Raw genomic sequence first — 24,074 nt, forward strand, 5'->3', positions numbered from 1 at the left:
GTTGCTGCTCATTCTACAGACTAATTTTGCATACAGACGAAGTCTTGAGTAGAGAAAGCCAGGACACGAGTCCAGTGCTGAAGGGCTTTGGTCTTGCAAAGATCAGTTTTTTGCGATTTCTCCTCCTCTTTGGCCTGATGCTCTCTGCCAAGGTGAATGCGAGGGGAGAGGCAGAAAGGGAGGTGATCACACCATGCAGGTTTGCGGTTTAACACGGGAAGCCCACCCAGCCCCGAGGCTCTGTGTTAGCTCCGGCCAGCCCGAGCATCTGAGCGCGGCCTGTCTGCCCAGGGCTCCGAGCCACGGCCGGCCGGCACCTGCGGCTCCTGCCCAGGGAAGCGCCAGGTTCCTCTCGTCATTCCGGCAGCCCAGTGCCAAACCGCAACAGCTGCAGCAGGCGACGGCAGCAAGGAGGAACTAAACTTTTTTTCCGGGCATTGGTCTCTGCTTAGTTTCAGAGCCATGAACGTTTTGTGCCCCGTGCCTTTCTGTGCAAACTTGGGGCGGTTTTGCTCACGCTTGTCTCCCGTGGGAATTCACGAAGCTGCTGGAGTGTGCGCAAGAGCAGCTGAACCGGCGCCACGCCCCGGGCCGGCACGGCGGGCTTCGTGCAGCGCGGTGTGCCGGGGCTCGGTGTGCCGGGGCTCCGTGGGCCGCTGCCCGGGCCCAGGGGAAGGTTCAGCCCGCGTCCGCGGCCGTGTAACCCGCCGTGCGCCGGCGCCAGCCGGGGCGGTCCCGTCCCTGCGCCCGCCCCCTCGCGGCCTCCGTAGGGGCGCCGGGCGGCCCCGCCCGCCGCTCGCGCGATTTAACAGCAGGGGCCGCTCGGCCGCGCCGTCCCGGGCCCTGCCGCAGCTCCGCTGAGATGGCGTCCACCAGCCGGTACGGGGCGGCCGGGGCGCGGGGGGCCGGGGGAAGAGCGGGAGCGGCTCCGGCATCGCTCCCCGCCGGGCACACACTGAGGATGGCCGCGTCGTCCCCGCTGCCGCCTGGGGGCTGACCGGCGGCCATCGCCGCCCTTGCCCGGCCCCGGTGCCGCCGTTTTAGCACGGCTCTGGCGGTGCGCGGCTCACGGCTCGCGCTCTCCGGTGTTCCGTCTGCCGGGGCCGCTCCTGCGGCGGCGGGTGGCCGAGCCGCAGGGCGCCCGCCCTGTTGGTGCGGGCCGGGCCGGGCGGCCCCCGGCTGAGCGGCCTCTGAGGGGCCGAGCTCGCCGCCTTTGCGTCTTCGTGTCGCTATTGCCGGGCAGCGCTACGAGGGGACGCCGCGGTTTTTGGGGGATTTGTGACCCGAGTGCTGGGCTCCTCGTCAGCGGCAGCTCGGTGTGAACGGCGACCCGAGGCGGTCCGGTTCGTCCCCCGAGCGCGGCTCTGGCCGGGCCGGCTGTTGCGGGGTCCCGGGCCGGTCCCGCCGCGTCCCTCCCTCAGCGCCGCCCGGAGCCGAGGTGCCGCTCCCTGGCCTGCCTCCACCTTATCGGGGCCTGGAAACTGCTTTTAGGCTCCCACCCTAAATCCGTGCCGGCACCCGGCAGTGACCAGACGGGTTTCAGGCTCTGAATTCTTTTTCCCTGGATACGTACTGAGCTTTTCTTTCTAGTCAGAAAGGCCCACGGAGCAGACTGGAGTGAGTGTGTAACTCCTGCCAAACCTGTCCTGGGATCTAGGAAGTGCTTCCGTGTGGTCTTGCTGCACCTCGGGAGTTATGTGCTGAGATGGGCCTTTGCACAGCTGCCATGCATTCTCCTTTGGTGTAGGTGGCTCAGTAAATTGAACCCATTGCAAGGAGTACAATATACATGGGTAAATAAACCGAGTTAGATTGGGATGACAAGACAAATTTTTGCAATGTCTTATGAAGCTAAAGTCTAAAACAAAACCTCGTTGGTATTCTTTTAGGTGTCTGGATTTTTTTTTTTTTTCCTTTTGCTTGGTGTGTCACTGCCTTTTGTGTAGTGCCAAACGTCAGATGCTTGTGAATGCTTTGTCAACAGTGTTGTCATATGAAACTTCTGTCTGGGAACAGAAGGAAAGTAGTTTAAAGAGCCTTAATGTAGTGTTTTGGAACATAATTTACATCTGGAGATCTTGTGTTGCTTTCTGGAGGTTTTAATATTAATAGTTATGTTGATTTTGAACTTTACTTTCAAGTTGCAGACGTTTTTGTGAACAGTTAGTGGATTAAAATGTTTTGTATTCAAGACTTATCAGAAATATCTAAAAATAAAAATTAAAATGGGAAGTATAGGTCAGCCTGAACTAATGGCAGAAATAATAGTGGAGAATGGGGTAACTCAGTGATTCTATTTGGAAATTTTTTACAATTGAAAGGATCGCAAATTGTTTTCTGGCTTAATCAGATGGAGGTTAGTAGTCATGATAAATTTTTTGGGATCAACTTCTGTACTCTTGTGCTATTCAGCTTGAGCAAAACGGCTTTGTGGAATACATGGACCCCAATTGTAAATACTTTACTCCAATTTTGGAGTAATTTGTTTTAGTAGAATTACTGAACAGTATGAAGTATTTACTTTCAAAAAATGTCTGGCTAGAAACAAATGGTTGTTACTTTAGTAAGTAACTAAAAGCTGTTGTATTAAATAATGCTAATGCTTTATGGGAAGTTGTAGTTCTTGAAGATCCACGGGTGTGACAGATCCCTGTAATTAGAACTTCTTGTCATGTAATTGCCTTATGAACTGATTATTTTTTGTTGAGATCTCACTATTAATTGCCTAATTTAAAATTGAATTTATTCTTCAAATACTTTAAAATAAACCAGTGTTTGAATTGGGAATTTTCTAAACATACATATTGTATGTGTAGTACTTTCTGAGTTAAGGACCTGGTGAATAATACTGTTCTGAGCAGAAGGAATGAAAATGCTCATTTGGGATGAAGAAATTGCCACTAACTTCTTGGGAAACTTCATTTAGCAGTAGTTTGTGAGTTGCACAGCATTTAATCAAGTCTGTTACGTAGATTTTTGATGTTTTGATTTGAAGTGATTTTGGTACAAGACACATTCCAAGAGAATTGGAATTGAAGGTGATCTGAAATCTTGATTGTCAAAGGTAATGTTACAGCATTTAAATAAAAACTGTAGCTCAGGTAATCAAGTTAATATTCCATAATTTAAATCATTAAATGCTGTGTTAATGAAGCATTCATATCAGCAAGGTACTCTTTTTCTTTTGATCTGTAGCCTGCTTGTTAAATAGTAATGAATACTTCTCCTTTGTTTCTTAGTTTGGATGTACTTCCCAGGGTGACTTGCCCAAATCATCCAGATTCCATTTTAGTGGAGGATTACAGAGCCGGTGATATGATTTGTTCTGAGTGTGGCCTAGTAGTAGGTAAGTAGTTATTCATATTTTTTATAAGTTACCTGTAACCTAAATGGTGGGTGTAGGTTGGTGCTCTCTTGATGCCCAGGTGTGGGTGGTAGATTTGATGGGGTAGTTTTTTTGTCTGGGGCTTAGGTTTTTTTGTAATTTTCTGTTTGCTGAAAGCTTCCTGTTCTGAATAGCCTGTCTTCTGGTAATGTCTTAAACTATGAAAAGAATCAAACTCTCTTTAAAGACTGAAAGTTTAAAATGTGCTGTAATTTGAATTAGAGTATTGTGCTGTCCAGTCCAGTATTCTGTCTTTAATCATGACTCTGCTTTCATTCAGGGAAGTATAAGAGATGTTATAAAAGCTCTCTGTGAAATAACTTGCTTACATGAAAAAGAAAAAACAAACCAACACAAACCCAAACTCCAATGAACCTCAGTTTCCCAGTAGCTAGAGATGATATTCTGCCCTGAAAGATTTATCTTTATATGGATGTATGTTTATCATATATATATAAAATATATATTTATCTTTATATGGATATGCCAGCATGTGTGTTTGTTAATCATTTCTCCCAAGGCTTTTAAGACTATCTTAAGTTTTCCCCCTGGAATTTTGTGGAGCTCTTTTACTTAGTTTGTGTAGCAGCAAGTTCTACAGACTAAACTGTATTTCTAAGTGTAATGGAATATTTAAAATGAAAGGCCTGGTAGGCATTGTCTTTTGTTTAAATGAGAAAGAGGAAGTTGTCACAGAACCTGCCGCTTATACATTTTTATGTATCTTTTCTAGGATGAGCGTCTTACATGCACCTTACTGTCTTTATTCCTTTTATCATGGGAAACTTGCCATGCTTGTATTATGATAATCCCTTAAACTTCATTGTTTTCTGATAATTTTTTTTAGGCCATTATGTGAAAAAAATCCTCCTTGAGGATGCATGTTTGGGTGATTTGTTCAGTGGTGCTAAATATTTCAAATTGTTTCTATCCCTCTTTCCTAGACTCTGGTGTTTTTGCTTTTGCCTTGCTGAATTTAAAAATTTTCATAAAAAGCTGAAAGTTAAGGAATTTGTGGTGAAGGTAGTACTAATTTAGCTAATCAACGAAAGTATGTCTTTATGCAAAAGCAAACTTCTACATAAATTGTTAAAGTAAGTGTTAAAATATTTAAACTTGAGTACCAGTTTCCTTTAAAATTATGAAACCATTTAAAACCTCTAAGGGAATAGCTATAACTACTTCGTTAAAAAGAAGGGCTGATTTTAAGTTGCATAAATTCTGATAAAGGTCAATGAATCAGAATAAATTTGCTGCTTAAAAATTCAAATACCCATAGCAGTATTTCCTACTGAAATATGATACTCAGCTTCTAAGTTACTGCTTAAAAATAGTTTGGTGCATGTTTAGCTCTTCGCGTGGCTGTCCTAGAGATTGAGCAGAAGTTTAGAAAAGCCCATCTAGATCAGTTAATTACTTCTAAGATAGTTCTGGTGTTGGGAGAAGAGGAAAAGCTTTTTCTTCATAAATGTAATTTTTTGGAACTTGGAATTTGCCAGAAGTCTCACTTCATGTACTTCTGTTACCTAGTCAGAAGGAATTCTTGCCTGAAGAGTTTATCATCTGGTTTTTCTGAATTAATAGCATTGGTGAATTCTTCAGTTCAAAATGTTAGCATTTTCAATGAGCAGGATCATTAGAATATTAATAGAAACTGTTTCTGAATTGAGTTTTTAATATGTGTTTGTAATTGTCTCAGTGCAGTTTACTGCCAGCGTTACTGGTAGGATAAAAAGTGTTTTTTAGGTAAACATTTCTGTGGATTTGTCACCAAAAAGGCTTTCACAGCGTTGTGCTGATAGTTCTCATTCTGTGTTGCTTTCCTTCACCTATTTAGCTTCCCTGTGTCCAGTTCCTTAGCTAAGGGATCAAGCAGGTAATTTGGAAACAAATAGATAGGATGAGGATCAGTAATAGGAGAGCACATGAGCAAAGAGAAGTGTGAGCATTAAATACTTCCTCACCTGGTCTGGTAAGAAATTCAGAGAAGGTGTAACCCAGATCCAGTCCTTGATGCCTGTTTAGTGGAGATGCTTGTAAGGTAGGGATATTTTAAAGGAGCAAAGACAAAATTTAGTTTTCACGTGTTCCAAATGTAACTTTCCTGTGCTTGTTACAGATTCCATGAGACATGTTCCCCTTGAGAGCAATGATTTCATTTCCTGTTTTTACATAGAAAAGTTTCGCTTCAGGGCTTGGATGCGTCATGGTCACATGTGAGCAGAGCCCACTGAAAGTATATTTTGGGATGGACTAAAAGCTGCTGAGATCTTTCAGTGAAGGGGATAATTTAGAACAGTTCACACCCCCCCCCCCCCCCCCCATGCAAAAATCAATATACTGTGTACCCAAAGAGGTGCTACAGGTTTATTTAAAAATACTGATTTTTAGTGTCGGCAGAGCACTGCTGGTGTAAATGGTAAATGCTGAATTTGTGCTCCTACTTTGCTGCTATAAATTACATACTGGTGTGACTTCACTGATTTTTTTTTTCAGTGTATGCAGTTTAGCTGTAGACAGAGCTGATAGTCTTTGACTTAACTAAGAGTATTTGCATTTGATGTTTTTCTTGCGTGCAGTGGTAAAATACTGAAATTGCTTATTTATGGAAAGAGTGTGATAATATTATATGTAGAAGTGTGTTGTAGGATAAAATAGCTGGTGCATAGATGGTTTTCAAGTTTGTAATCAATTTTCTGGGAATAGGAGATTAAATGAGTATTATTATAAATGATCTTGCATTTATAAGGTCTGCAGTTGAAAGGGTAGAGCAACAGAAGATTTTGGGGGGAGCAGGAGGCTGGGACAAGGAGGAGCTGATCTCTTTATCAAGTGAATTCCATATTTTAGGCAGAGCTGTATGTTGCAAGTACTACTCTCTACAGGGATTTTTGAGAAAGATTTTTTTTTATCAGACTTGTTTTCTACTTACAGATTTTATTCTTAGTCTTAGTCTATTCTTAGATTTAAGTTAAATCTAGTATGCTGGAGTTTTTTGCGCAGTATTTTCCACGTGTTCTGAATAAACTGGTGTTTTGCTGTGCAGTATTAAAATAATTTAATCTTGTAATGTCATTATGACTGAATGTTGAGTGTATTATTGTTTCAAAATACTGCTTCATTCTACTAAAACCTCTCCTATGGCTTTTCATTATTACCTTTTTTGATTAGTTTGTGTTCTGTCTTTTCCTGATAATTATTTCCAACCTGTTAGGTTTTCCTTCTGCTAATTGCTTTTTGCTTGAAAGGCACTTGGAGACCTAAATTACAATTATCCGTGGAATTTTGGTATTAGACTGGATTGACATGCATTTGAGACTTTACAGCTCTGTCCAGGTTTATCTGCTGTGACAAGAGTTGTGTTTTATTATCCCTACCTTTCTCCAGTCATTCTAAGCTATGTGCCACAGTAAAGGTTCATGGGCTGGTGGGAGAGTTCATGGACAGAGTTCTTAGGGTTTAGTTCTGTGTTCATGTCAAATGTTCACCATATCTCATTCTCCAGACAGAGTTGGTGGGGGGAAAAGCATGTTGTTCAAGAGCAGAGGGCTAGTAAATCCTCTTTCTTGACAGGCAGATATTTTGCTTACTACCTTATAGGCAGTAAAAAAGTCTAAGAGTCAACTGATACACCCAGAGGGACTGAAGAAAACAGAGTGAAAGTAGAAGACAAAGCACTGAATTTTCTTGATGTGGCAAGGTGATGATATGAATTTCAGAGGAGGGTAAGAACAAGTCTGGTGGCATGTCCTGCTGTGTAGTATCTCAGGTTAGGAATACCTTTCTAAGACATCCCTTAAACTTCTATATAGATAGCTTCATTAAGTGTTGTCTTAGTGTGCAGGAGTTAAGCAGTGAGGAGTTTATTTTCAGTGTGCAGTGAGTGATTTTCTCTCACTGGTTAGCTGTGTCTGCTTCAGTAGGCAGCTGTGGCTGAGAGGAGCAGTGCTCTTGTATGAAGCTGTTTTGGGCAGCCTTCTTCAGTAAAGCAGCAGAAGCCTGTCTGCAGCTGGTGAGGATCCTTAGACATGTATTGACTTGGTCAGCAGTGAGGCTGTCACAAAAATCTGTCTGAGGGTTTGCTTGGCTGAGAATTCTGACAAGTTTGAGATTGAAATGGTGCATTGTAAATTCAAGTGTGGTCCATGGAGAGTAGGTCAGATTTGACTATACTACAGGTTTTTTTTTCTTGACAGTATAATCAGCAAGTAGGAAGGGGTTTCACAGTTGGCCTGTGAAACTGGCCTGTTTGTTATTTGGGATGTCTGTCATTAGGAGTAAGATTGCTTGCTTCTGTATAGCTTCTTGTTTTTTTCTGAAAACCGAAGAAACCTTTTTTTTTCCAGCTGTTTGTAGTATCCAGTAAGTGAGGAAGGTGCTTAAGTACTTCTGACTTGCATCCAGTAGAGGGCAGTTACATCCATAAGGAAAAATCTTTTAATATTTGGGTGTATGTGCTGGTTTATTCCTTCCTGCAAGTATCATCAGTCTTTAAAAGTAAAATATGAGTTCTTAATTCAAAGCATTGCTTAAAAAAGTAGACAAAAATCTTTAGATATGGATGTGTATTAGCAACCTTTACATGCTTGGTATCTAGACTACAAAAAAGTGTCTGACAAAAGTTGTTCCTTGCAAAAAGACTCTTTGCATTCAGAGGAAAGGTAATTATAAAGGATACTGATGCTTGAAGACATTCTGAATAGTTGACTCTTACTTGGACATTCACAGACACTTTATACAGGAAATTTATAATATGAAGAAAGTAACCTACTTGCCTTTCTCAGCCAGCATTTCAAATAGTCTGTTTTAATTTTAGCCTTTTTCAGCTTTAAAGGCAAAGGGTGATGCATCTAGGTGTTTGGCAGTAATGCTTGTAGGAGTGGAAAGAGACTTTAGATGTTAAAAGTTAGCATCTTTTGTCAGGCTGTATAATAAGCACTGCTCTTAGTGTGACATTTCCTGGAGGGTGGAGGAGGCTTTCTGGTTAGTGGGTTTTTGCCTGGCAACCTCAGGTATTTGAGGGCCACTAATGCTTCCATTAGGTGAAGTACTGGATATTTCTAGTAAGTAAGAGTTTGAATCATCCTGTTTAGGGAATAATTCTTAACTTGCTTCCTTACCAGGCTGACAAGGTGATTAGGCAAATAAGAGCTAGAAACAGCCTGAACTCCTCTGATGGAAAAAGTCTCAAATTTTGTGATGCAGAGTAGATCAGTAGATACATTTTTAATTGAGAGTCTGTAATTTGGAGCATCCTTCAGAAGTGTTTGAGCAGTTAATATTTTAAAGGCCTCAAGTCCTGGGGAGGTGTAACTTCAGCTGACCAGACTTGTCCACCTGATCATTTAACATTTCTGCTCTCATTTGCTTCCTCCAAAATTATTATGCAAGCTGATGGCTTAGGAGGCCTGTAAGTCCTTTCAGATTTGTCACCGTTTTGATATGCAGGAGCTGCTAAGCCTTTGTTCTTGTAGCAGTCATTTGCCTGCGGTGCTGTTCTGTCTGTTTCAATCCATAGTTGCCTTTTGGTACTGCTGTGATGCTGCTGATGTCTGGCAACTAGTTAAAATCATCTGTGGCTTTTTTGTTTGTTTGCTTGTGGGGTTTTTATGTTTTGTTTAGCATCTGAAAGCCTGCTTTAGTTATTTTAACTGTCTTGTGAACAGACTGGTGTTGCTGTTTCTGATGGTGAATTTGTGGTGGTGGCAATTCATTCAAAACAAGATAATTTTACAGTCACTGAAATTTTTCCGTTAAATCTCCAGCTTTTAGTCAGACATTAGTATTCTTTGTAAAAGTTACGTGTTAATTTCTTTTTTCCCTACCCCATGAGTTTATTTTTTGGTAACATTTAATACATCTGATCTTTAATAGAAGTTCTTAAGCTGAAAAGTGGAAGAAAATGTTGTGTGCTACTGTATGGGGCAGTATGTAAGCTAATAAATAGAAAATGGAGTAGATATGTGGAGTAGTGTGTCTAGCTCTGGGCTTCTCCATAGCAGGAAGAGACAGACTTGCTGGGGCAAGTCCAGCAGAAGGTTGTGAAAGTGATTTAGGCTGAGGCTGAAGCTTAATCTGACTGTTCAGCCTGGCTCTGTGCAGTTTCTGTCTTTGTGATTCTCCCCAGCTTGTAGTCTGCTCCTTAGTTTTTTCACTGTAGCTTGTCACAGCACCTCATCACTCTGCTTAATAAGGAGCTGACTGAAACCTAAGTGTAATCCTGTCTATATATACATATATTTAAATTTGGCATTACAAAATGCTTTTAATTAAAAGTATAATATATGTGCTCACTAGATGGCAGCAGATTCCCTAACTAACTGTGAGGATGAAACATTCTCTGCTAGCAGTAGTGTTTTGGGACTTCAGAGTGCAAATGAACTTTTAATACTGTATTTATGTTAAAATTAAAATATTAGGTAATAATATGCAGAACTTAATGCAATGTATAGCTAACATTAGAGCTCCTCTGAAAAGGACTTAAGAACAGGCCTTCTCAGAACTGTTTCCAGACTGGATATGGAAGATTACATTGCTCATCAATGTCATCATATTTCTTGTTTTGGTTAGACATCTTCAGTTTTAAGCTATCTTGCTTTCTTATAACAGATAATGCAAAATGCAGGAGGAGAAGAAAATACATATGTTTTATGAGTTACTGCAAGCGGAGTGCAACATTAAAACAGCTGGTGTTATTTCTCTGCAAATATGTAAGTGAAAACTCAGGACTTGTTGGTTGAAAATAGTTTTCTCTGAGAAATCATTTCATTTTTAGGGGAGGAGTAAACATACATAAATTTTGATGTGTAGATATTTCAAGCTAAGTTTTAAAAACTGATCAAAATTCTATTTTAGTTTTTGAGTCTGACCTGAGTTTGCTCTTGCATTTTTGTAGCACATGCTCTTTGCACGTGTCAGATGCGAAGAAAAGTAACCTTGGCCTCAGGCTTTCTGTTCTGAGTAGCACTTCTGCATTTTACTAAAGGAGCTTTTCAGATGATGGGTAACCTGAATCAGGGAAATTGGCAGTGTGTGTTTGCACTGGAGCCTGTCTGTTGGACTCTATTTTAAAGAGAAACTGAATACTGGAAGAGTAGTTTATGAAAAGAAATGGAGCAATGGAGAAGAATTCATCTGTTCAGAAAGATGCTTTGGGATATCAGCCTGGAGATGCATTTCACAGGGATTTTGTCCTGTCAGCTGTTGTTTTTGTATGTACTTCAGAGGAGGAAGGTGAGGAGATGAACTCATCTGTTAGAGGAAAATCAGGTAAAGGAGTATCTAATGTAACTGTATCTGGTGAAGCCCTTTTGTTCAAAAGGACTGCATCAGAAGGAAATAGCCAAGGAGTATGTGGCCACTCCCATCCTTATTGCAGTTTTATAGGGTTGCCCAAACCAATATAATAGTGTAAGAAAGCAGAGACAACTGTATAGTGAACTTATTGGGTGCTTTTTTACTCTCATGTTTGACTGTTGGACCCATATTCCAGCTTGTTTACAAAGGCCAGTCAGTAGGGTATGACCTAGCAAATTGAGTTTAGAACTTGAAATCTTAACTTGTGACCAGTGTTCAAGGCTTTCTTGTGCTGCTTTTTGTAAGACTAAGTTTTGTATTTTAAAGTTTTGATCTGGCCACTTAGGGAGGGGCTTAATTTAATCTGTACTAATATCCCAGTTCGAATGTGGTTTTTATGTGTTGAAGAATTAAAGATAATAAATGCCACATTTTGTTTCTTGGTTTTGTTTCTTGATGAATGGGATAATCCAACTCATCATGCTTGTAGCTGAATACGTTTTCCATCTATGGAAACCTGTGGGGCTTATTTGTTCCATTTTCATTAATACTTGTAGCTTGTGTCACACTTTTATAGAAGCCTTTTGAAAGATGGAATGTGCTGCCTAGGACTTGTGTATATTTTTAATGACACTGACAGTATATGGAAAAACTTTTTCTGCAGTAGCAGATTTCTTGGTGAAATGAAGATATTTGCGTACTGCATCTTAATTATATGGATGCTTTATATTCAGTGATTTGTTCTACTTAATCTTTTCTCACTCTGAAATAGTAGTCTCAATCTTGTGTTTGTCAAAGCAGGCAGTGATAGAGAACTTTTTTGTTTAGAGCAGGAATGGTTCATAACTCACAAGAGGCAGATCCCTGAGTGAGTCATTTAGGTCATTCCCACTTGTGTGGAAAAATATTACATCATTGCTCTGTACTCAGTGTTCTATTTATACCATGCCAGAATTTTAAGTACATTTTGCTTTTTTTAGATGCTGTAAACAGTATTGGGGGTTTGTCTAAAAGTAAAGTTACTCCTAGGCCATAGAAGGAGCATTACTGAATCAAATATTTACAGAGAGTCCAGGAGTCAGAGGAGCACAGTGTCTGCAAATTTAAGCTTGCCAAGGGTGTGGGGGTTGACCTTTGTAGCAGAAAGAGTAAAAGGCAGCACTGATCTATTCTATCCTTAACCTTGTAGCTTTTCATGGTTGTGGTTTTTTTTTTTTTTTCTTTTCCCTCTTGTTTTTTATTAGAGCAGTAAATAAAGGTGGAGCCATAGTTATGAGCAGGTCTGACAGGTATTGATGAGAACACCTTTCACTTAAAGTTATTCTTTTTAGTTGTTGTGATTTCTTTTGGTTTATTCACAGCTTTCAATTTCAGGCATTCACCTTGCATAATTTTATGTTAAAAATTGAGTTATTCTGTCTGAATAGATTCCTCTTGTCTCCCTCAGGGAATTCTATGGTTGCATCACTCTGTCCACACCTTCTGCATTTTCTCCAGCTTTGGATGTTGTATTACCATTGTTTGCAAAGAGATTTTTTTCTGCCTGTGTTTTCACCAGGTTAAATCAGCCTCTGTCATTTCATTCTAAGACTTCTGTACTGGAAATTATGCAGTCAGTGCTACTTTTTTTTTTGCAGACATTTCTCTCACAACAAACTTAAACATTGATAAAGGTGGTGAATTTTTCCTCAGGTTTAGCTAAGAAGAGTGGCAATTATTCTGAAGTTTCTTCTGGCATCCTGCACGGAGCTGAATTCTGCTTTACTGCAGAACACTTTTCGTAGTGTTCCTTTTGTGGTGTTCTGTACACGTGTTCTTAAAAATTCTGTAGTATTGCTCTGGAGGCAACACCTTTGGGATGTGGCTTTTATCAGATCTGTGAATACCATGAACTGTGCTGGGTTTGGGGCTGGGGTTTGTGTTTTCTTTTGTTTCTTTATTTTCCCCCTAAGTTTCTATTGTTGCGTTTGCTGTAGGGCTTTTGCCTGCATCAGAATGTTGGTGAGAATTATTTCTCAAACTGATAAGTTGCTGTAGGAAGGGTTTAGGTGAATGTGAGATTAAGGGAGGATTGCAAGGAAAAATGTTTCATTCAGAAAATGTGATGCTTTTCCTGTTTATTCTGAATCTGTATGGAAAATCTTCTAATTATATAAGGGTTGATTGTGTTTAAGAAGTAGTAGTTGAGTATATACATTTTATATTGATACTGTCAAGCATCATGAAATTGGACAGGGTCAGAACTGTCTTCAAGAACAAAAATTGAACTGGAAAATGTCATTATGGTGGTTTAGAACATAGAGAGGACCTGGAAATGATGCAGGAGAAGTCATTTACTATAGGTTAATGGGATTGTGAATAGATAATTCAAATGTGCACTATGATCACATAGCAAATGCAGTAGAGCTTGCTAAGTTACAACAGCTGACTCATTGAGACCAATCCACAGGCAGTCCCGACTTCAGCTGGAGATGGAGATCTTGATTCCTTTTGTGTTTTGGAAATGACATGATGTCCTTTGTGGATAACTGTAATCCATAAATGTGACAGTTCCTGTGTTCTGGATGCATTTCTTTAGTTATTTATGTCTTCTGTGCAGCTCTAGTTGCATTTTTTCCCCATTGCTTTAACTTGTAGATCCTGAACATTCTGGTTCATTGTCCTGCCAGTTACTGTTGTGTTTGGGAATGCCAGCAGACAGCTCCTCACAGTGCAGAGCTCAGATGCCTGGCCAATGTTCCATGCAGTATTTTAAAGCAGCGTGTAAGTGCAGCCTTTGTGTTGCTCTGTGTCCTCAGGTGACCGGGTCATAGACGTGGGCTCGGAGTGGAGAACGTTCAGCAATGACAAAGCCACCAAGGACCCCTCTCGAGTTGGGGATACCCAGAACCCTTTGCTGAGTGATGGTGACCTGAGTACAATGATTGGCAAGGTAACACTGCAAATGCTACATTTTACTGAGTGCTTTTTTGTCAAGTACCAGATTGTACATCCATTGAGAAACTATACACCACCTGTATTTCTGAAGAGATTTTTGCCTGAACTGTACTTGCATGTTTCAATAGTGTATAAAATGTGGCCCTTTCCTGGGGATAGAAGGAAAGGGCCAACCTTTGTAAAAACCCAAAAGGTTTGCAGTGCTGTGGGGTTACTTGCTACCCTTTGATATGTTGCTGTTAATAGGAAAGCTGATGTTGCAATTGTAAAAGAAGTATACTTTGACTTAGCAAGTGTATTTGAGGTGGTTCTGAAATTAATGTTGAGATCAATAGCTAGTGCCGCCATTTTTTTGATAGTAAAATCTGTATCAGATTTGCATTGGAGACCTGGAGATCTCATGTTGTACATGCTCTTCAAATTAATGTTAAAGCACTAAATGCAGAATTCTTTCATGGTGTGAGTGGCCCAAAGGAAAGTATTCAGTCTATACTTGGGTTGAAATTTCATGGTGCTATCATATCCTGCTGTTTCTCCTGAGATCAAGTAGGCTTGGTCACACAAATGCATTCCCTTTAATGAAGTAGTGACCCAGGTAAGTTTTAATTGTTGTACTTCTTCATTTTTACTGCAAGATCCAAAAGAATTTTTGTGGATTTCCTGAATGCTTCATGAAAAGGGGTGCAATTGCTGATTAAAAACATTTTGCTGCTTTTACGCGTTTTCTCAAAAGTTTTTTGTTCAGTGATGTTGGTAGGATGAAATGCCTTAACATGTATGTATAGGGCAGCGTGCAGCATACTTTTCATCCAAGAATTCTTCAAAGTGAGGAAGTCAACAAGTGGATACTGATGGGCAGCTAGTTTTCACCATTAATGAAAAGGAAACTTGAGGAATTGTCTGAGTAGATGGTTGTGTTTTGGATCACTCCAAGCATTGCTGCCCATCACATTTTAGGATTTATGTGGCTTTTGGAGTACATTCTGGCAAACAAATTTCTGCACTGCTCCATTAAAACATTGGCATTGCTAAGTGGCTCTGTGAAGCAGTGCTGAAGAAGTCACTGGAATTCTAATGACACCTGTGTAGGATCAGAAAGATTGTAGTTCAGAGGGCTTGGACTTCTGTTGCTGATTTGGTCAGCTGTGATAAAGATCTATACTTTTATAGACAGATGGAGAAATGGATGGTTTGCTCCAGGTTCACATTGTTTCTCACTCTGGGCTAGGTAAATACAAGGTTTGCTTCTGGGATCTCAGTTTGATTCAGTCCGTAGAGTGACCTGAGCTCCTTTAGAACTTGCATGTTGGAAGAGACAAAAGATATTTCAGCTAAAGATAGATTTTGTGTCCAGGTGATCAGTGACTTTGTGCCCTTCCCTTTGGGAGGTTCGGACCCTGATTTAGAATAAAGAAGGATAGCAGCCTGAGTGAGAGTATTAAAGACACAACGAGAAACTTCTATGAAAAGTTTGTTTGCCCATGAAAACGAAAAGCTTTCAGATATGGACATGCAACTAATGATAATTTTGCTGTGAATCAGAACATCCCAGGATAGGCATGGCCAAACTTGCTGTAGCAAAGAGTGCATTCCATGAGGACAAGATGTGGGAGTGTTAGTATGGCATGATTTAACCCATGAGAACTGAGTAAAAAGTACCGGAGCTGCCTGGATTGTGTTGGGGAATGTATGGGGGCGGTCAGTCCAACTGTGGATACTTCATTTTCACAGGGAGGAATTGCAGGAGAGGTGCATTATTTTCCATGTGAAATTGAGAGTCCCTTTGACAAACCAGGATGTTTTCTGCACAAGAGTTCCTGTGTTTGTCTTGCAAGTAAGCAGGAGCTCTCGGGATGTCGGCTCATTGATGTGAACTCTGTATCAGGGGCTACTTTTTTTTTTTTTTTAATGTTTGGAAGGAAGTGAGTGGCTTTTATCAGATGCTGAAGAAATCTCCTGTCAATGCAGAAATGGCATGAATTTTGCAGCAAAATTACTAACTCAAGGAAGTAGTACATCTCTCAAGCAGTCACCTGAAGTCCCTGCTGGTGATAGGCTGGGGTGTGGATTGACCTAGATACACACGGTGGTTGAACACTAGATATACACAGTGGTTGAACAAGGGAGAAATTAGTGTAGTCTTGAAGAGGGTAAGTAGTATCTGACAGAGTACAGAACAACCTTTGTGAATTCCAGAGAATGAAGCAAGGTGAGATTATTATTTTCCCAGTTAACAGCAGTTTGTAGAATGGCCTGGAGTGGACCCCACATTGGTGTGCCAGAGATGGCTTTAACTTTTCACATGGGACAGGACCAGGGCTATTTCCTTCTGCTTGAGGTAGGACTGCAGGTAATAAAATCCTTACATCTGACCTGCTCCACCCTCCCAAAAACATCCCCGCCAGAAAAAACCCTAAAACACTGCCTGTCTTGTTGGAAGTCCAAAAGATAAGGACATTGATAATTCTCATGGCACATCGTGTTAGATCTGTTGTAAACTCCTGGGAACGTAGGTGGAAATGGAGTCTCAAGCAGTTAACAACAGTATTGCTTTGTAACAGTAGAGGAAGAGGGTCAGTTCTGCTTCACAGAGTGGTTTGTCTCTCCTTCCTCTGGGAAGGCAGGAGGTGCTGCTGTGGGGCCCCTTCCTGCCGGCGGGTGTGGTCTGTGTGTGTGAGCAGCTGAGGCTGCTCTGCCCGTGCGAGGGGATTAATTCATAATTGGTTTTAGTGCTTAAGGAACCCATCTGTCTGAGGTAGCAGCAGCAGCCTGCATTGGAACAAAGATTAATTTGCCTGTGAAGAGGAGGGTGAATAGCATAGTTGGCAGTGGTGGAAGTGGTTTGAATTCCACAGGCAGGTCTTCAGGATACTGGACAGAACTGTAACTCTGAAATTAGATACCGTGTGCTGCAGTTGATCTGATTACAGTGCAGATCAGTTGGAGGCATGGGGAAGTGTCACTTTGTGACTTGATTGCCAGAATGTTATAGTTATCTCTAAAATTCTAATACAAAATTAAGGAAAAATAACAACAAGCAGGTTTTAGTTTTGCTCTGATGTGGGGAACTCTTTTCTATCAGTCAAAAAGCAAACTGTAAGTTTTGTTTCCTATTCTTGTGGAAAATGTCTTTTGTCACCTTTGCTAGTTAATTGATTCTTTTTTTGTAGTAACTGCAACTCCAAGAGAATATATATTGGTTGAACAAAGATCTAATGCAATCTCTTGGCATAGAATTCCTGTCCTTTGATCAGATATCTCTGAAAGGAAGCTGGCTTTTGTTAAACTGCATGGCCTCAGTCTGGAAGTGCTGTATCGATAAGCAATGAGAAGGTATCGGGGCTGATGGTTGAAAAAGGAGAAAGGATCCATCAGACTGATTCATATGAGAGGTTGTCCTGGGCAAGAAGACTGCTAGATTTGGGGGCATGCCTTGGTTAACCACAAATCAGTGATGTGAATGGTAATGGTCATTCTTACCCTTTCTTCTACTGTGGGGAAATAGTGGGGTACAAAGCTGTTGAATGCCAGCACTGTAAACATGATCTCCACTGAGCCCCTTCAGGGATTGTCAGTGTTTACTTGACTGCATTTTTTTCACTTTAGCTGCCTTGAAGGCTGTTTCCAGGACTGTATCCATGAGGTTTCTTTTCTGTTTGAAAGTCAGACAGGTAGAACTACGTGATTCATAAAGTCAATTTTGTTTCAGTTAAAACTGTGTAGCTTCTCTCCTTTTCCATGAAAGGAAAAGGACTCCTAACATGGTTGTCAAGGGCTGAAATCAACAAAGCATTGTCCCTCAAAGCCTCAGAAGGGAAGTAAATGGTGCATTTAAATAACAAATGCAGAGAGAATTTCTGTGGTTTATGTAAGCAATTGAGGTGGAAGAGTGTTTTCCACCCCTTTTATAGCTGTGAGTTGTATATTGGGCATGGCTCTGGAAGAGGGCTCACATCAGCAGGGTAAATTCTCGTCTATTTTATCTCCACAGCACCTAATAGATGTGGGGTGGTTTTTTTATTTTCTGGTTCTCCTTAACCAGTGGACCAGGGAAAATCCCTGTGGTGAAGGGGAATCCTTGCTGGCTCCAGGACAGAGCCATTTCCTGCTAGAGTAGCCTCTGATACGAAGCCTGACTAGACAAGGACCTGGGGGCTCGCTGTTGTTTGTGCTCACTCTTTTGGCATTTACAAGAGTTTGAGCTCAGGCAGTTCCTGTATGCATTTGTGTACAGCACTGGTCTAGGAGGCTGTGATAAACACAAATGTAACACACTGCAGGGAACAGGGGTATGACTGATGGCCAGCAAGGAGCCTTTTGACTGAGACTCCTGTATACTTTGGGCAAAGGGTAGTTTTGGCATAATTTTTGAATGGAAGGCCTAGTATTGCTCTTTGTGGCCTGAAGTTTGTTGTGCTTTATTCTTGCTCTTCATTTACCTTTTCATCTTACTGGGAACCTTTGAATAGTTGGAGGTGTTCATCCAGCCAAGAAAGTAGTACTGTCTTTGCAGCAGCCCTCTGCTGCGTTGGTGCCAGAATCACATCTGGATGCTTATTTTGTATTAAGGGATGTTTGAAGCAGTAGGAAAAAACCAGGAATGGTTCTGGAATCTGTTGCAGAGACCTGTTGATGGCACTAAGGAGACTTGTGAGGAGGGTTCTGTGCCAAGTCCTTGGGTGCCACAGTGAATCAAGGTGTGTGAGCACCACAGATGGTGCCTCAGCAGGGAGGGATCCACGGGGGCTGCTGCAGTTGGGGTGTCATTGAGGCCTTGGGCATGGGAGGGGGAACAGAGTAAGTGAATGATCAAGTGACTGTTATTACTGTCAGTCAGAGAGCATGTATTAAATGCAGAAGTGCACCTCAGAGAGATCAGAGCCTGTGTTAAAATAGAAGGGCAATTCCCAAAGAACATGAGTCAGGAATGAAGAAAAGGGGCAGCTCAGAAGAAAATGCTGATGCCAGGGCGTGTTCTGTCCTTTGTTCACTGTGTCTTTACCCCACTTTGTACAGCATGGACATCTTGATCCATTGCTGGGTATTCAATTCGAGAACTCTGTGTGCAAGAGCTTTGCCGGGGTAGCAGTCAGTCACAGATCAAGACCTGCTTTTTGTTCACTGGTTTTGGCAAAATGACAGTGGGTAGTCGGTGTCTGCAGTGGCTCGTTCAAATGACCAAATCTGTCTGTAGTGGAAGTTGGATTCCCCATCCCTGGTAAATTGTTTGAAGATACCAGCAAGGAATATATGCTTGCAGATTCAGGAAATTCGGGTTTCTACACATGATGGAATTGTGAAGAAGGGGTTTCCGTTTCTACACATGATGGAATTGTGAAGAAGGGGTTTCCTCTTGAAAGAACTTGGGGCCCCTTGCATACTGTGACAGCGAACACATATGTAGACAATATAAATTGCAGACATTGTTCTTCTGAATTTACAGGACATGTTGTCAACAGCTATCACTAATCTCACATGGCATTATTTAGTTAAGACTTGTTTTGGACTCCTGGAAAATTGAAAACCTTAAATATTTTAGACCCTCTTGGTTGGGCAAATTTGCATATTTAATAAAAGTATCAGTTGTGAGGTACAAACAAAATTGTACCTTGGAAGCTTGTTTTGAAGTTGCCAGGCTGGGTTTGAGGCTCTTAATTCTCTGAAGACCTCAAGCTTTTCTTTTAAGAGGCCCATGATTTTCCCATAAAGTCAAAATACACGGATATTTCCATTTTCCGATTAAGGCTTGCAGCCTCTAACAGGCACAGTATCAAGTTGGGTTTGACTGGCTCATTGGTTTGCGTGTTCTCTTTGCCCATGCCTTCACTATGATGGTTATCACTGTAACAACGGGTCTCCAGCTGACCATCAAATTGTTTTTGACTCACCTGTCTGCCACAGATGCAGCCCGAAGGACACACAAGAGTTGCATAGGATATCATCCTGGAGCTCAGCACTGGTGACAGGAATATTGAGATGCACACATTGGCTATATATTATCTTTCTCTTTTTGACTGTAACTATTGTTACATGAGGGAAGAAAAAGCCCTGTGTAATCTGTGGTCTCTGGGAAGCAGCTCATGATTCGAGACCGGTGCAAAGTGCAGAACCTGTTGTGTGGAACAGTGCTGGATTGAACGAGTGACTTTTCAGTGATGTTTATTTGCACAACTGTTGGAACTGATGCCTTGAGTTAAAGTGTATAAAGCTGGAAGATGTTTACTCTTGAAGTGAGCAGGAAGTTCCTTGTATTATTGATGATGCAAATTTTTCTTTTCAGGGCACAGGTGCAGCAAGTTTTGATGAATTTGGGAATTCAAAGTACCAAAATCGCAGAACTATGAGCAGCTCTGATCGTGCGATGATGAATGCTTTTAAAGAAATTACGAACATGGCAGACAGAATCAACCTCCCCAGAAATATAGTTGTAAGTTCATGTCTCCCTTCCTTAAATTGTTCTGGCATTGACTTAGTTAGCATGATATAATGAGCACATGAATTTTTGATATTGCTGCTAATTAAATGGCCTAGAGTTAATTAAATTTCATCTTCTTGCGTTGAAGGATCGAACAAATAATTTATTCAAGCAAGTGTATGAGCAAAAGAGCCTGAAGGGGAGAAGTAATGATGCTATTGCTTCTGCTTGTCTCTACATAGCCTGTAGGCAAGAGGGCGTTCCAAGAACATTTAAAGGTAAGTTTTCAGTGATACAGATTCAATTCTGCTATGAAGGAAAGGTTTAGTTTTTGTCACTGTAGGAGGTTGGTTTTCTTATTCCTGAACTTTGTCACATTGGTTGTTCTCAGCTGTAGCTCACCTTTGAGGGGAGGGTAGAAGGGTCTGTGGGAATTTGTTATATTTGTGGAGTAGGCTCTTGGGCATGGAGATTTTAGCATTTAAAAATTATTTTGAGTGTTGGTGAAACTTAAAAGGCATTTCTTTGATCAGAGGATGGTGGAGTGTAGTAACTGAATTTAACTGAATTTGAACCAGCAGTTCTGTAGTAAATTTGTGCAACTTTTTCTAAACAGAGATGAAGCTCTCTAGCATTGGGTACCAAATTTCCCTTAGTAAGTGATGAGCTGTATTAATTAGCACCTTATGATAAATGTGCGCAGACAGAAGTATCACAAATGGTCAGAGCTTATTTAGTGATGGTGGCCTTCAGGACATTTGCCTTCTTTGTGGGTCTTAATATATTGAGAATCAAGTTTGATTATTTGGGGGGTAGCAAATGCTGTGAAGACTAAGATTTAGTGTACACTCCTTTTTTTTTTTTTTTTTTTTTTTTTTTTTTTTTTTTTTTCAGAAATATGTGCAGTGTCCAGGATTTCAAAGAAAGAAATAGGCCGGTGTTTTAAACTGATTTTGAAAGCTCTGGAAACCAGTGTTGATTTGATTACAACTGGAGACTTCATGTCACGGTTCTGTTCTAACCTGGGTCTTCCCAAACAAGTGCAAATGGCAGCAACACACATTGCTCGTAAAGCTGTGGAATTAGATTTGGTTCCTGGGAGAAGCCCTATCTCTGTAGCAGCTGCAGCGATTTACATGGCATCACAGGCTTCTTCAGAGAAAAGGACACAAAAAGGTAAAACTTGACTTGTTTTGGTCTTTTTTGGTTTGTTTTTAGTTTGCCACGTCTTTCTGCTTGAAAGAAAAATCAGTGTTCTGTAAAACTTGGATGAGGTCTGTGCCAATGGTGATAAGCCCTGGTCTAACTGCATACAGCAAAGACCAAACCAGAACATCCCAGTCCCCAGAATGAACGTGGAGTAATTGGCTACACTCAGTTTAAACTGAGTTCATTTTCTTCTGGTGTTAGGAGTTGGATCTTTAATGCAATGCACCGGTGCAAATGAGCATAATAATTAAGTTCACCCATGCTAGTATTTTTGTGTGTGCATTTTGCTGCTCTAAAATACTCCAAACACAAACTTGGGGGCAGTTGCAGAGAGCACTGGGGCTTTGGATTACATTGAATCTTTAATAATTTCTGCAGCCAGGGAATCACCTGCATTAGTCCAAGTACATGGTCCTTGACTTACCATGGGCCTGTGGTAAAGAAGGAGAGTGTGGGATGGCAAGGTGTGTTGTGGATCAGCTGGGGCAGATCCCCTGCTGGTAGGGTGGGAAGGCAGTAAGGAGTTCAGGGTTCTTGAGCCACAGAGCAGCATGGATCAGCCCCTGGGGCTCAAGGGAATCAGGCCTACAGGGCAGCAATGCCTGGGTGAAGAAGTTTGCAAAGGCTGCAGGGGGTAGAACTTGGTGTGAGAAATGGATCTGATTGCTCCACTGAGTTGTCCAGTCCAGATCAGAAATGTTGAAAATGTAACAATTTCTTAATGGACAGGTCCTTTTGCATAAAGAGTAGCTTTTATCTGTCAGGTTGTAGTGTTTTGTTCTGCATTTGTAACTGCTTATGTCCCTGGAGCTTCCATCCTGGTGGCACTTTGCTGGGCCTGTTAGTGATCTGGAGCCCAGGATGCTCAGTACCTTCATCCCTGCTGGTTGTGAGCTACTGGATTGCATCTCTTCAGAGTGATTGTTAAAATACAGCTACCTGCCATGGACACCATGGCTCCACACTGCTCCAGTGTTTCCAGACAATGCTGAAGGCTCCCATGCAGTTTAAGGTTTAAATTCCTAACCTGACTAACTCTTGAATAAATTTAACTTTTTGTGCATCTCAAACAAGTGTTCCCTCAGCTCATTAGACAGTGCTCTGTGCCTCTGTCTTGTTTCTTGGTGCATTTTAAGGTAAATGTATTTCATGTTTAACTGGAGGTATTGTTTTTTGTCTCTGACTCAGTTTTTTCCTTGCTTTTGCTTACATTTAATCAAGGCATAAAAATTAAGATCCATATGATGATCTGTTAAAGTACTGCTGGTCATATGTAGAGTTTGCAGTAGATGTTTCTAATCACTTTCGTACTCTTAGCCCTCTGCCAAAGTGAAATTTGTTATTCCACGATTTATAGGTTAAGTAGAACTGTGGCACATTAGAAGACAGACTTACATGTCCAAAATATTAGTCACCACAGTTAAAACTATTTCTACCAGGCTTTTGGGAGAGCTGCAAGTGAAGCAAGTGTCCAGTGCCTCTTGATAAGTTATGCTTGCTGGTTTCTTGAATACAAATGGCAAAAGTAAAAACTAATCACTTCTCTGCTTTTTGTTGTAGAAATTGGTGATATTGCTGGTGTGGCTGATGTTACGATCAGACAGTCATACAGGCTGATCTATCCTCGAGCTCCAGATCTTTTCCCAGCAGACTTCAAGTTTGATACCCCAGTAGACAAACTACCACAGCTGTGAGATGGCAGAGGGTTAATTTCTGTTAACCCCTCCCCAAAAAGCCCCAACAAAAACAAACTCTTTATTTTTGCCTATAATAAAGGATGTACAAAGTGTTAATATTGGGTCTTCGTGTTGTGGAACTGGAGGATATGGAGATGGAGCATAACTGCTGGAAGGCAGCACACATTCCAAGGGTAAACAAGCTCATTGTGTGGCATTTTGTATGTATATATTAGTGGAAGTAAATATTTAATAACTGTTGCAACAAATTTAATTTGGTATCACTGTACTTATTTAGATTTCTTTTGTAGGGATCTAGTAAGATGTATTTTGGAGAATTTAAAATATTGTGTAATTCCCAAATAAACTGTTTTTCAAAAACACCATCTTGTGGATATGACTGCAATGTGACATGCACGTACTGTTGTACATGCTGAGAACTGGAATGCAGTCCATGGAACGGTGGAGTGAGCTTCATACTTGTGAGTTTGGTCACAAGTCTGCTAAAATGCTCTTTTTCTGGACAATTCCTGATCTCTGGAGTGCTCTAGGTTGGAGCTGTGGTGTGGCTGCTTGCACCCAGAATGTAAGCAGTTGTTGAAAAGCTGTTCCAAGTTTTGCATGACTGCTGCAGAATATTTCCAAACTGGTTGCAGAAGGGTTAATCCCATCCTTGGCACAGTCTCCCTGATTCTCAGTGATGTCTCTGCTTTCCTTCTGGGAATCTGACATAATGACAAAGCAGCTAACTGAGAAGCATGAGGACTCACTTTAGTTGAATTCCTGGTGACTTCATGATGCTTAGTAGTGTACAAAGCAAAGTAAAAGGTATTTCTAGTATAAGTTCCTGTTAAATTTCTGATCTGCCAGCCCACGCTGCCGTGTGGCTGGCCTGTGGTTATGTTCAAAGTGAGCACTTGTTGTTTGAACTGATATGCCAGGTGCCTGAAGTTGTTCAGCCCTGCCCAAACTAAGAGCTCTGAACACTGGTTGCCTCTTGACAGTGTCCCTTTGTGTACAAAGCAACAAGTGTGCTTAACTGGGAGTCTTGTGGTTCCTGAGATTCTGTCTCACAAGTGCAAATTCATTTTAACAGCACAAATGAACAGCTGAGGGGTCATCTTGCTGCACATCTGGTCCTAAGCCATCCGGAGGG

General features: G+C 41.3%; 1 protein-coding gene across 1 annotated transcript; it reads left to right on the forward strand.

The window, feature by feature from the left end:
• Positions 1–774: 774 nt before the first annotated feature.
• GTF2B (general transcription factor IIB) lies at positions 775–23,304 on the forward strand. The gene is made up of 7 exons (XM_066192518.1): positions 775–879; positions 3,240–3,346; positions 13,480–13,613; positions 19,899–20,045; positions 20,182–20,311; positions 20,928–21,209; positions 22,803–23,304. Exons 1-7 carry the CDS (start codon positions 863–865, stop codon positions 22,934–22,936), a joined length of 951 nt encoding a protein of 316 aa, XP_066048615.1. The 5' UTR covers positions 775–862; the 3' UTR covers positions 22,937–23,304.
• The last annotated feature ends 770 nt before the right edge of the window (positions 23,305–24,074 follow it).

Source organism: Chamaea fasciata, unplaced genomic scaffold (genome assembly GCF_029207755.1).
Source record: "Chamaea fasciata isolate MVZ Bird 193981 ecotype frontalis unplaced genomic scaffold, bChaFas1.0.hap1 SCAF_10, whole genome shotgun sequence".
Lineage (NCBI taxonomy): Eukaryota > Metazoa > Chordata > Aves > Passeriformes > Sylviidae > Chamaea > Chamaea fasciata.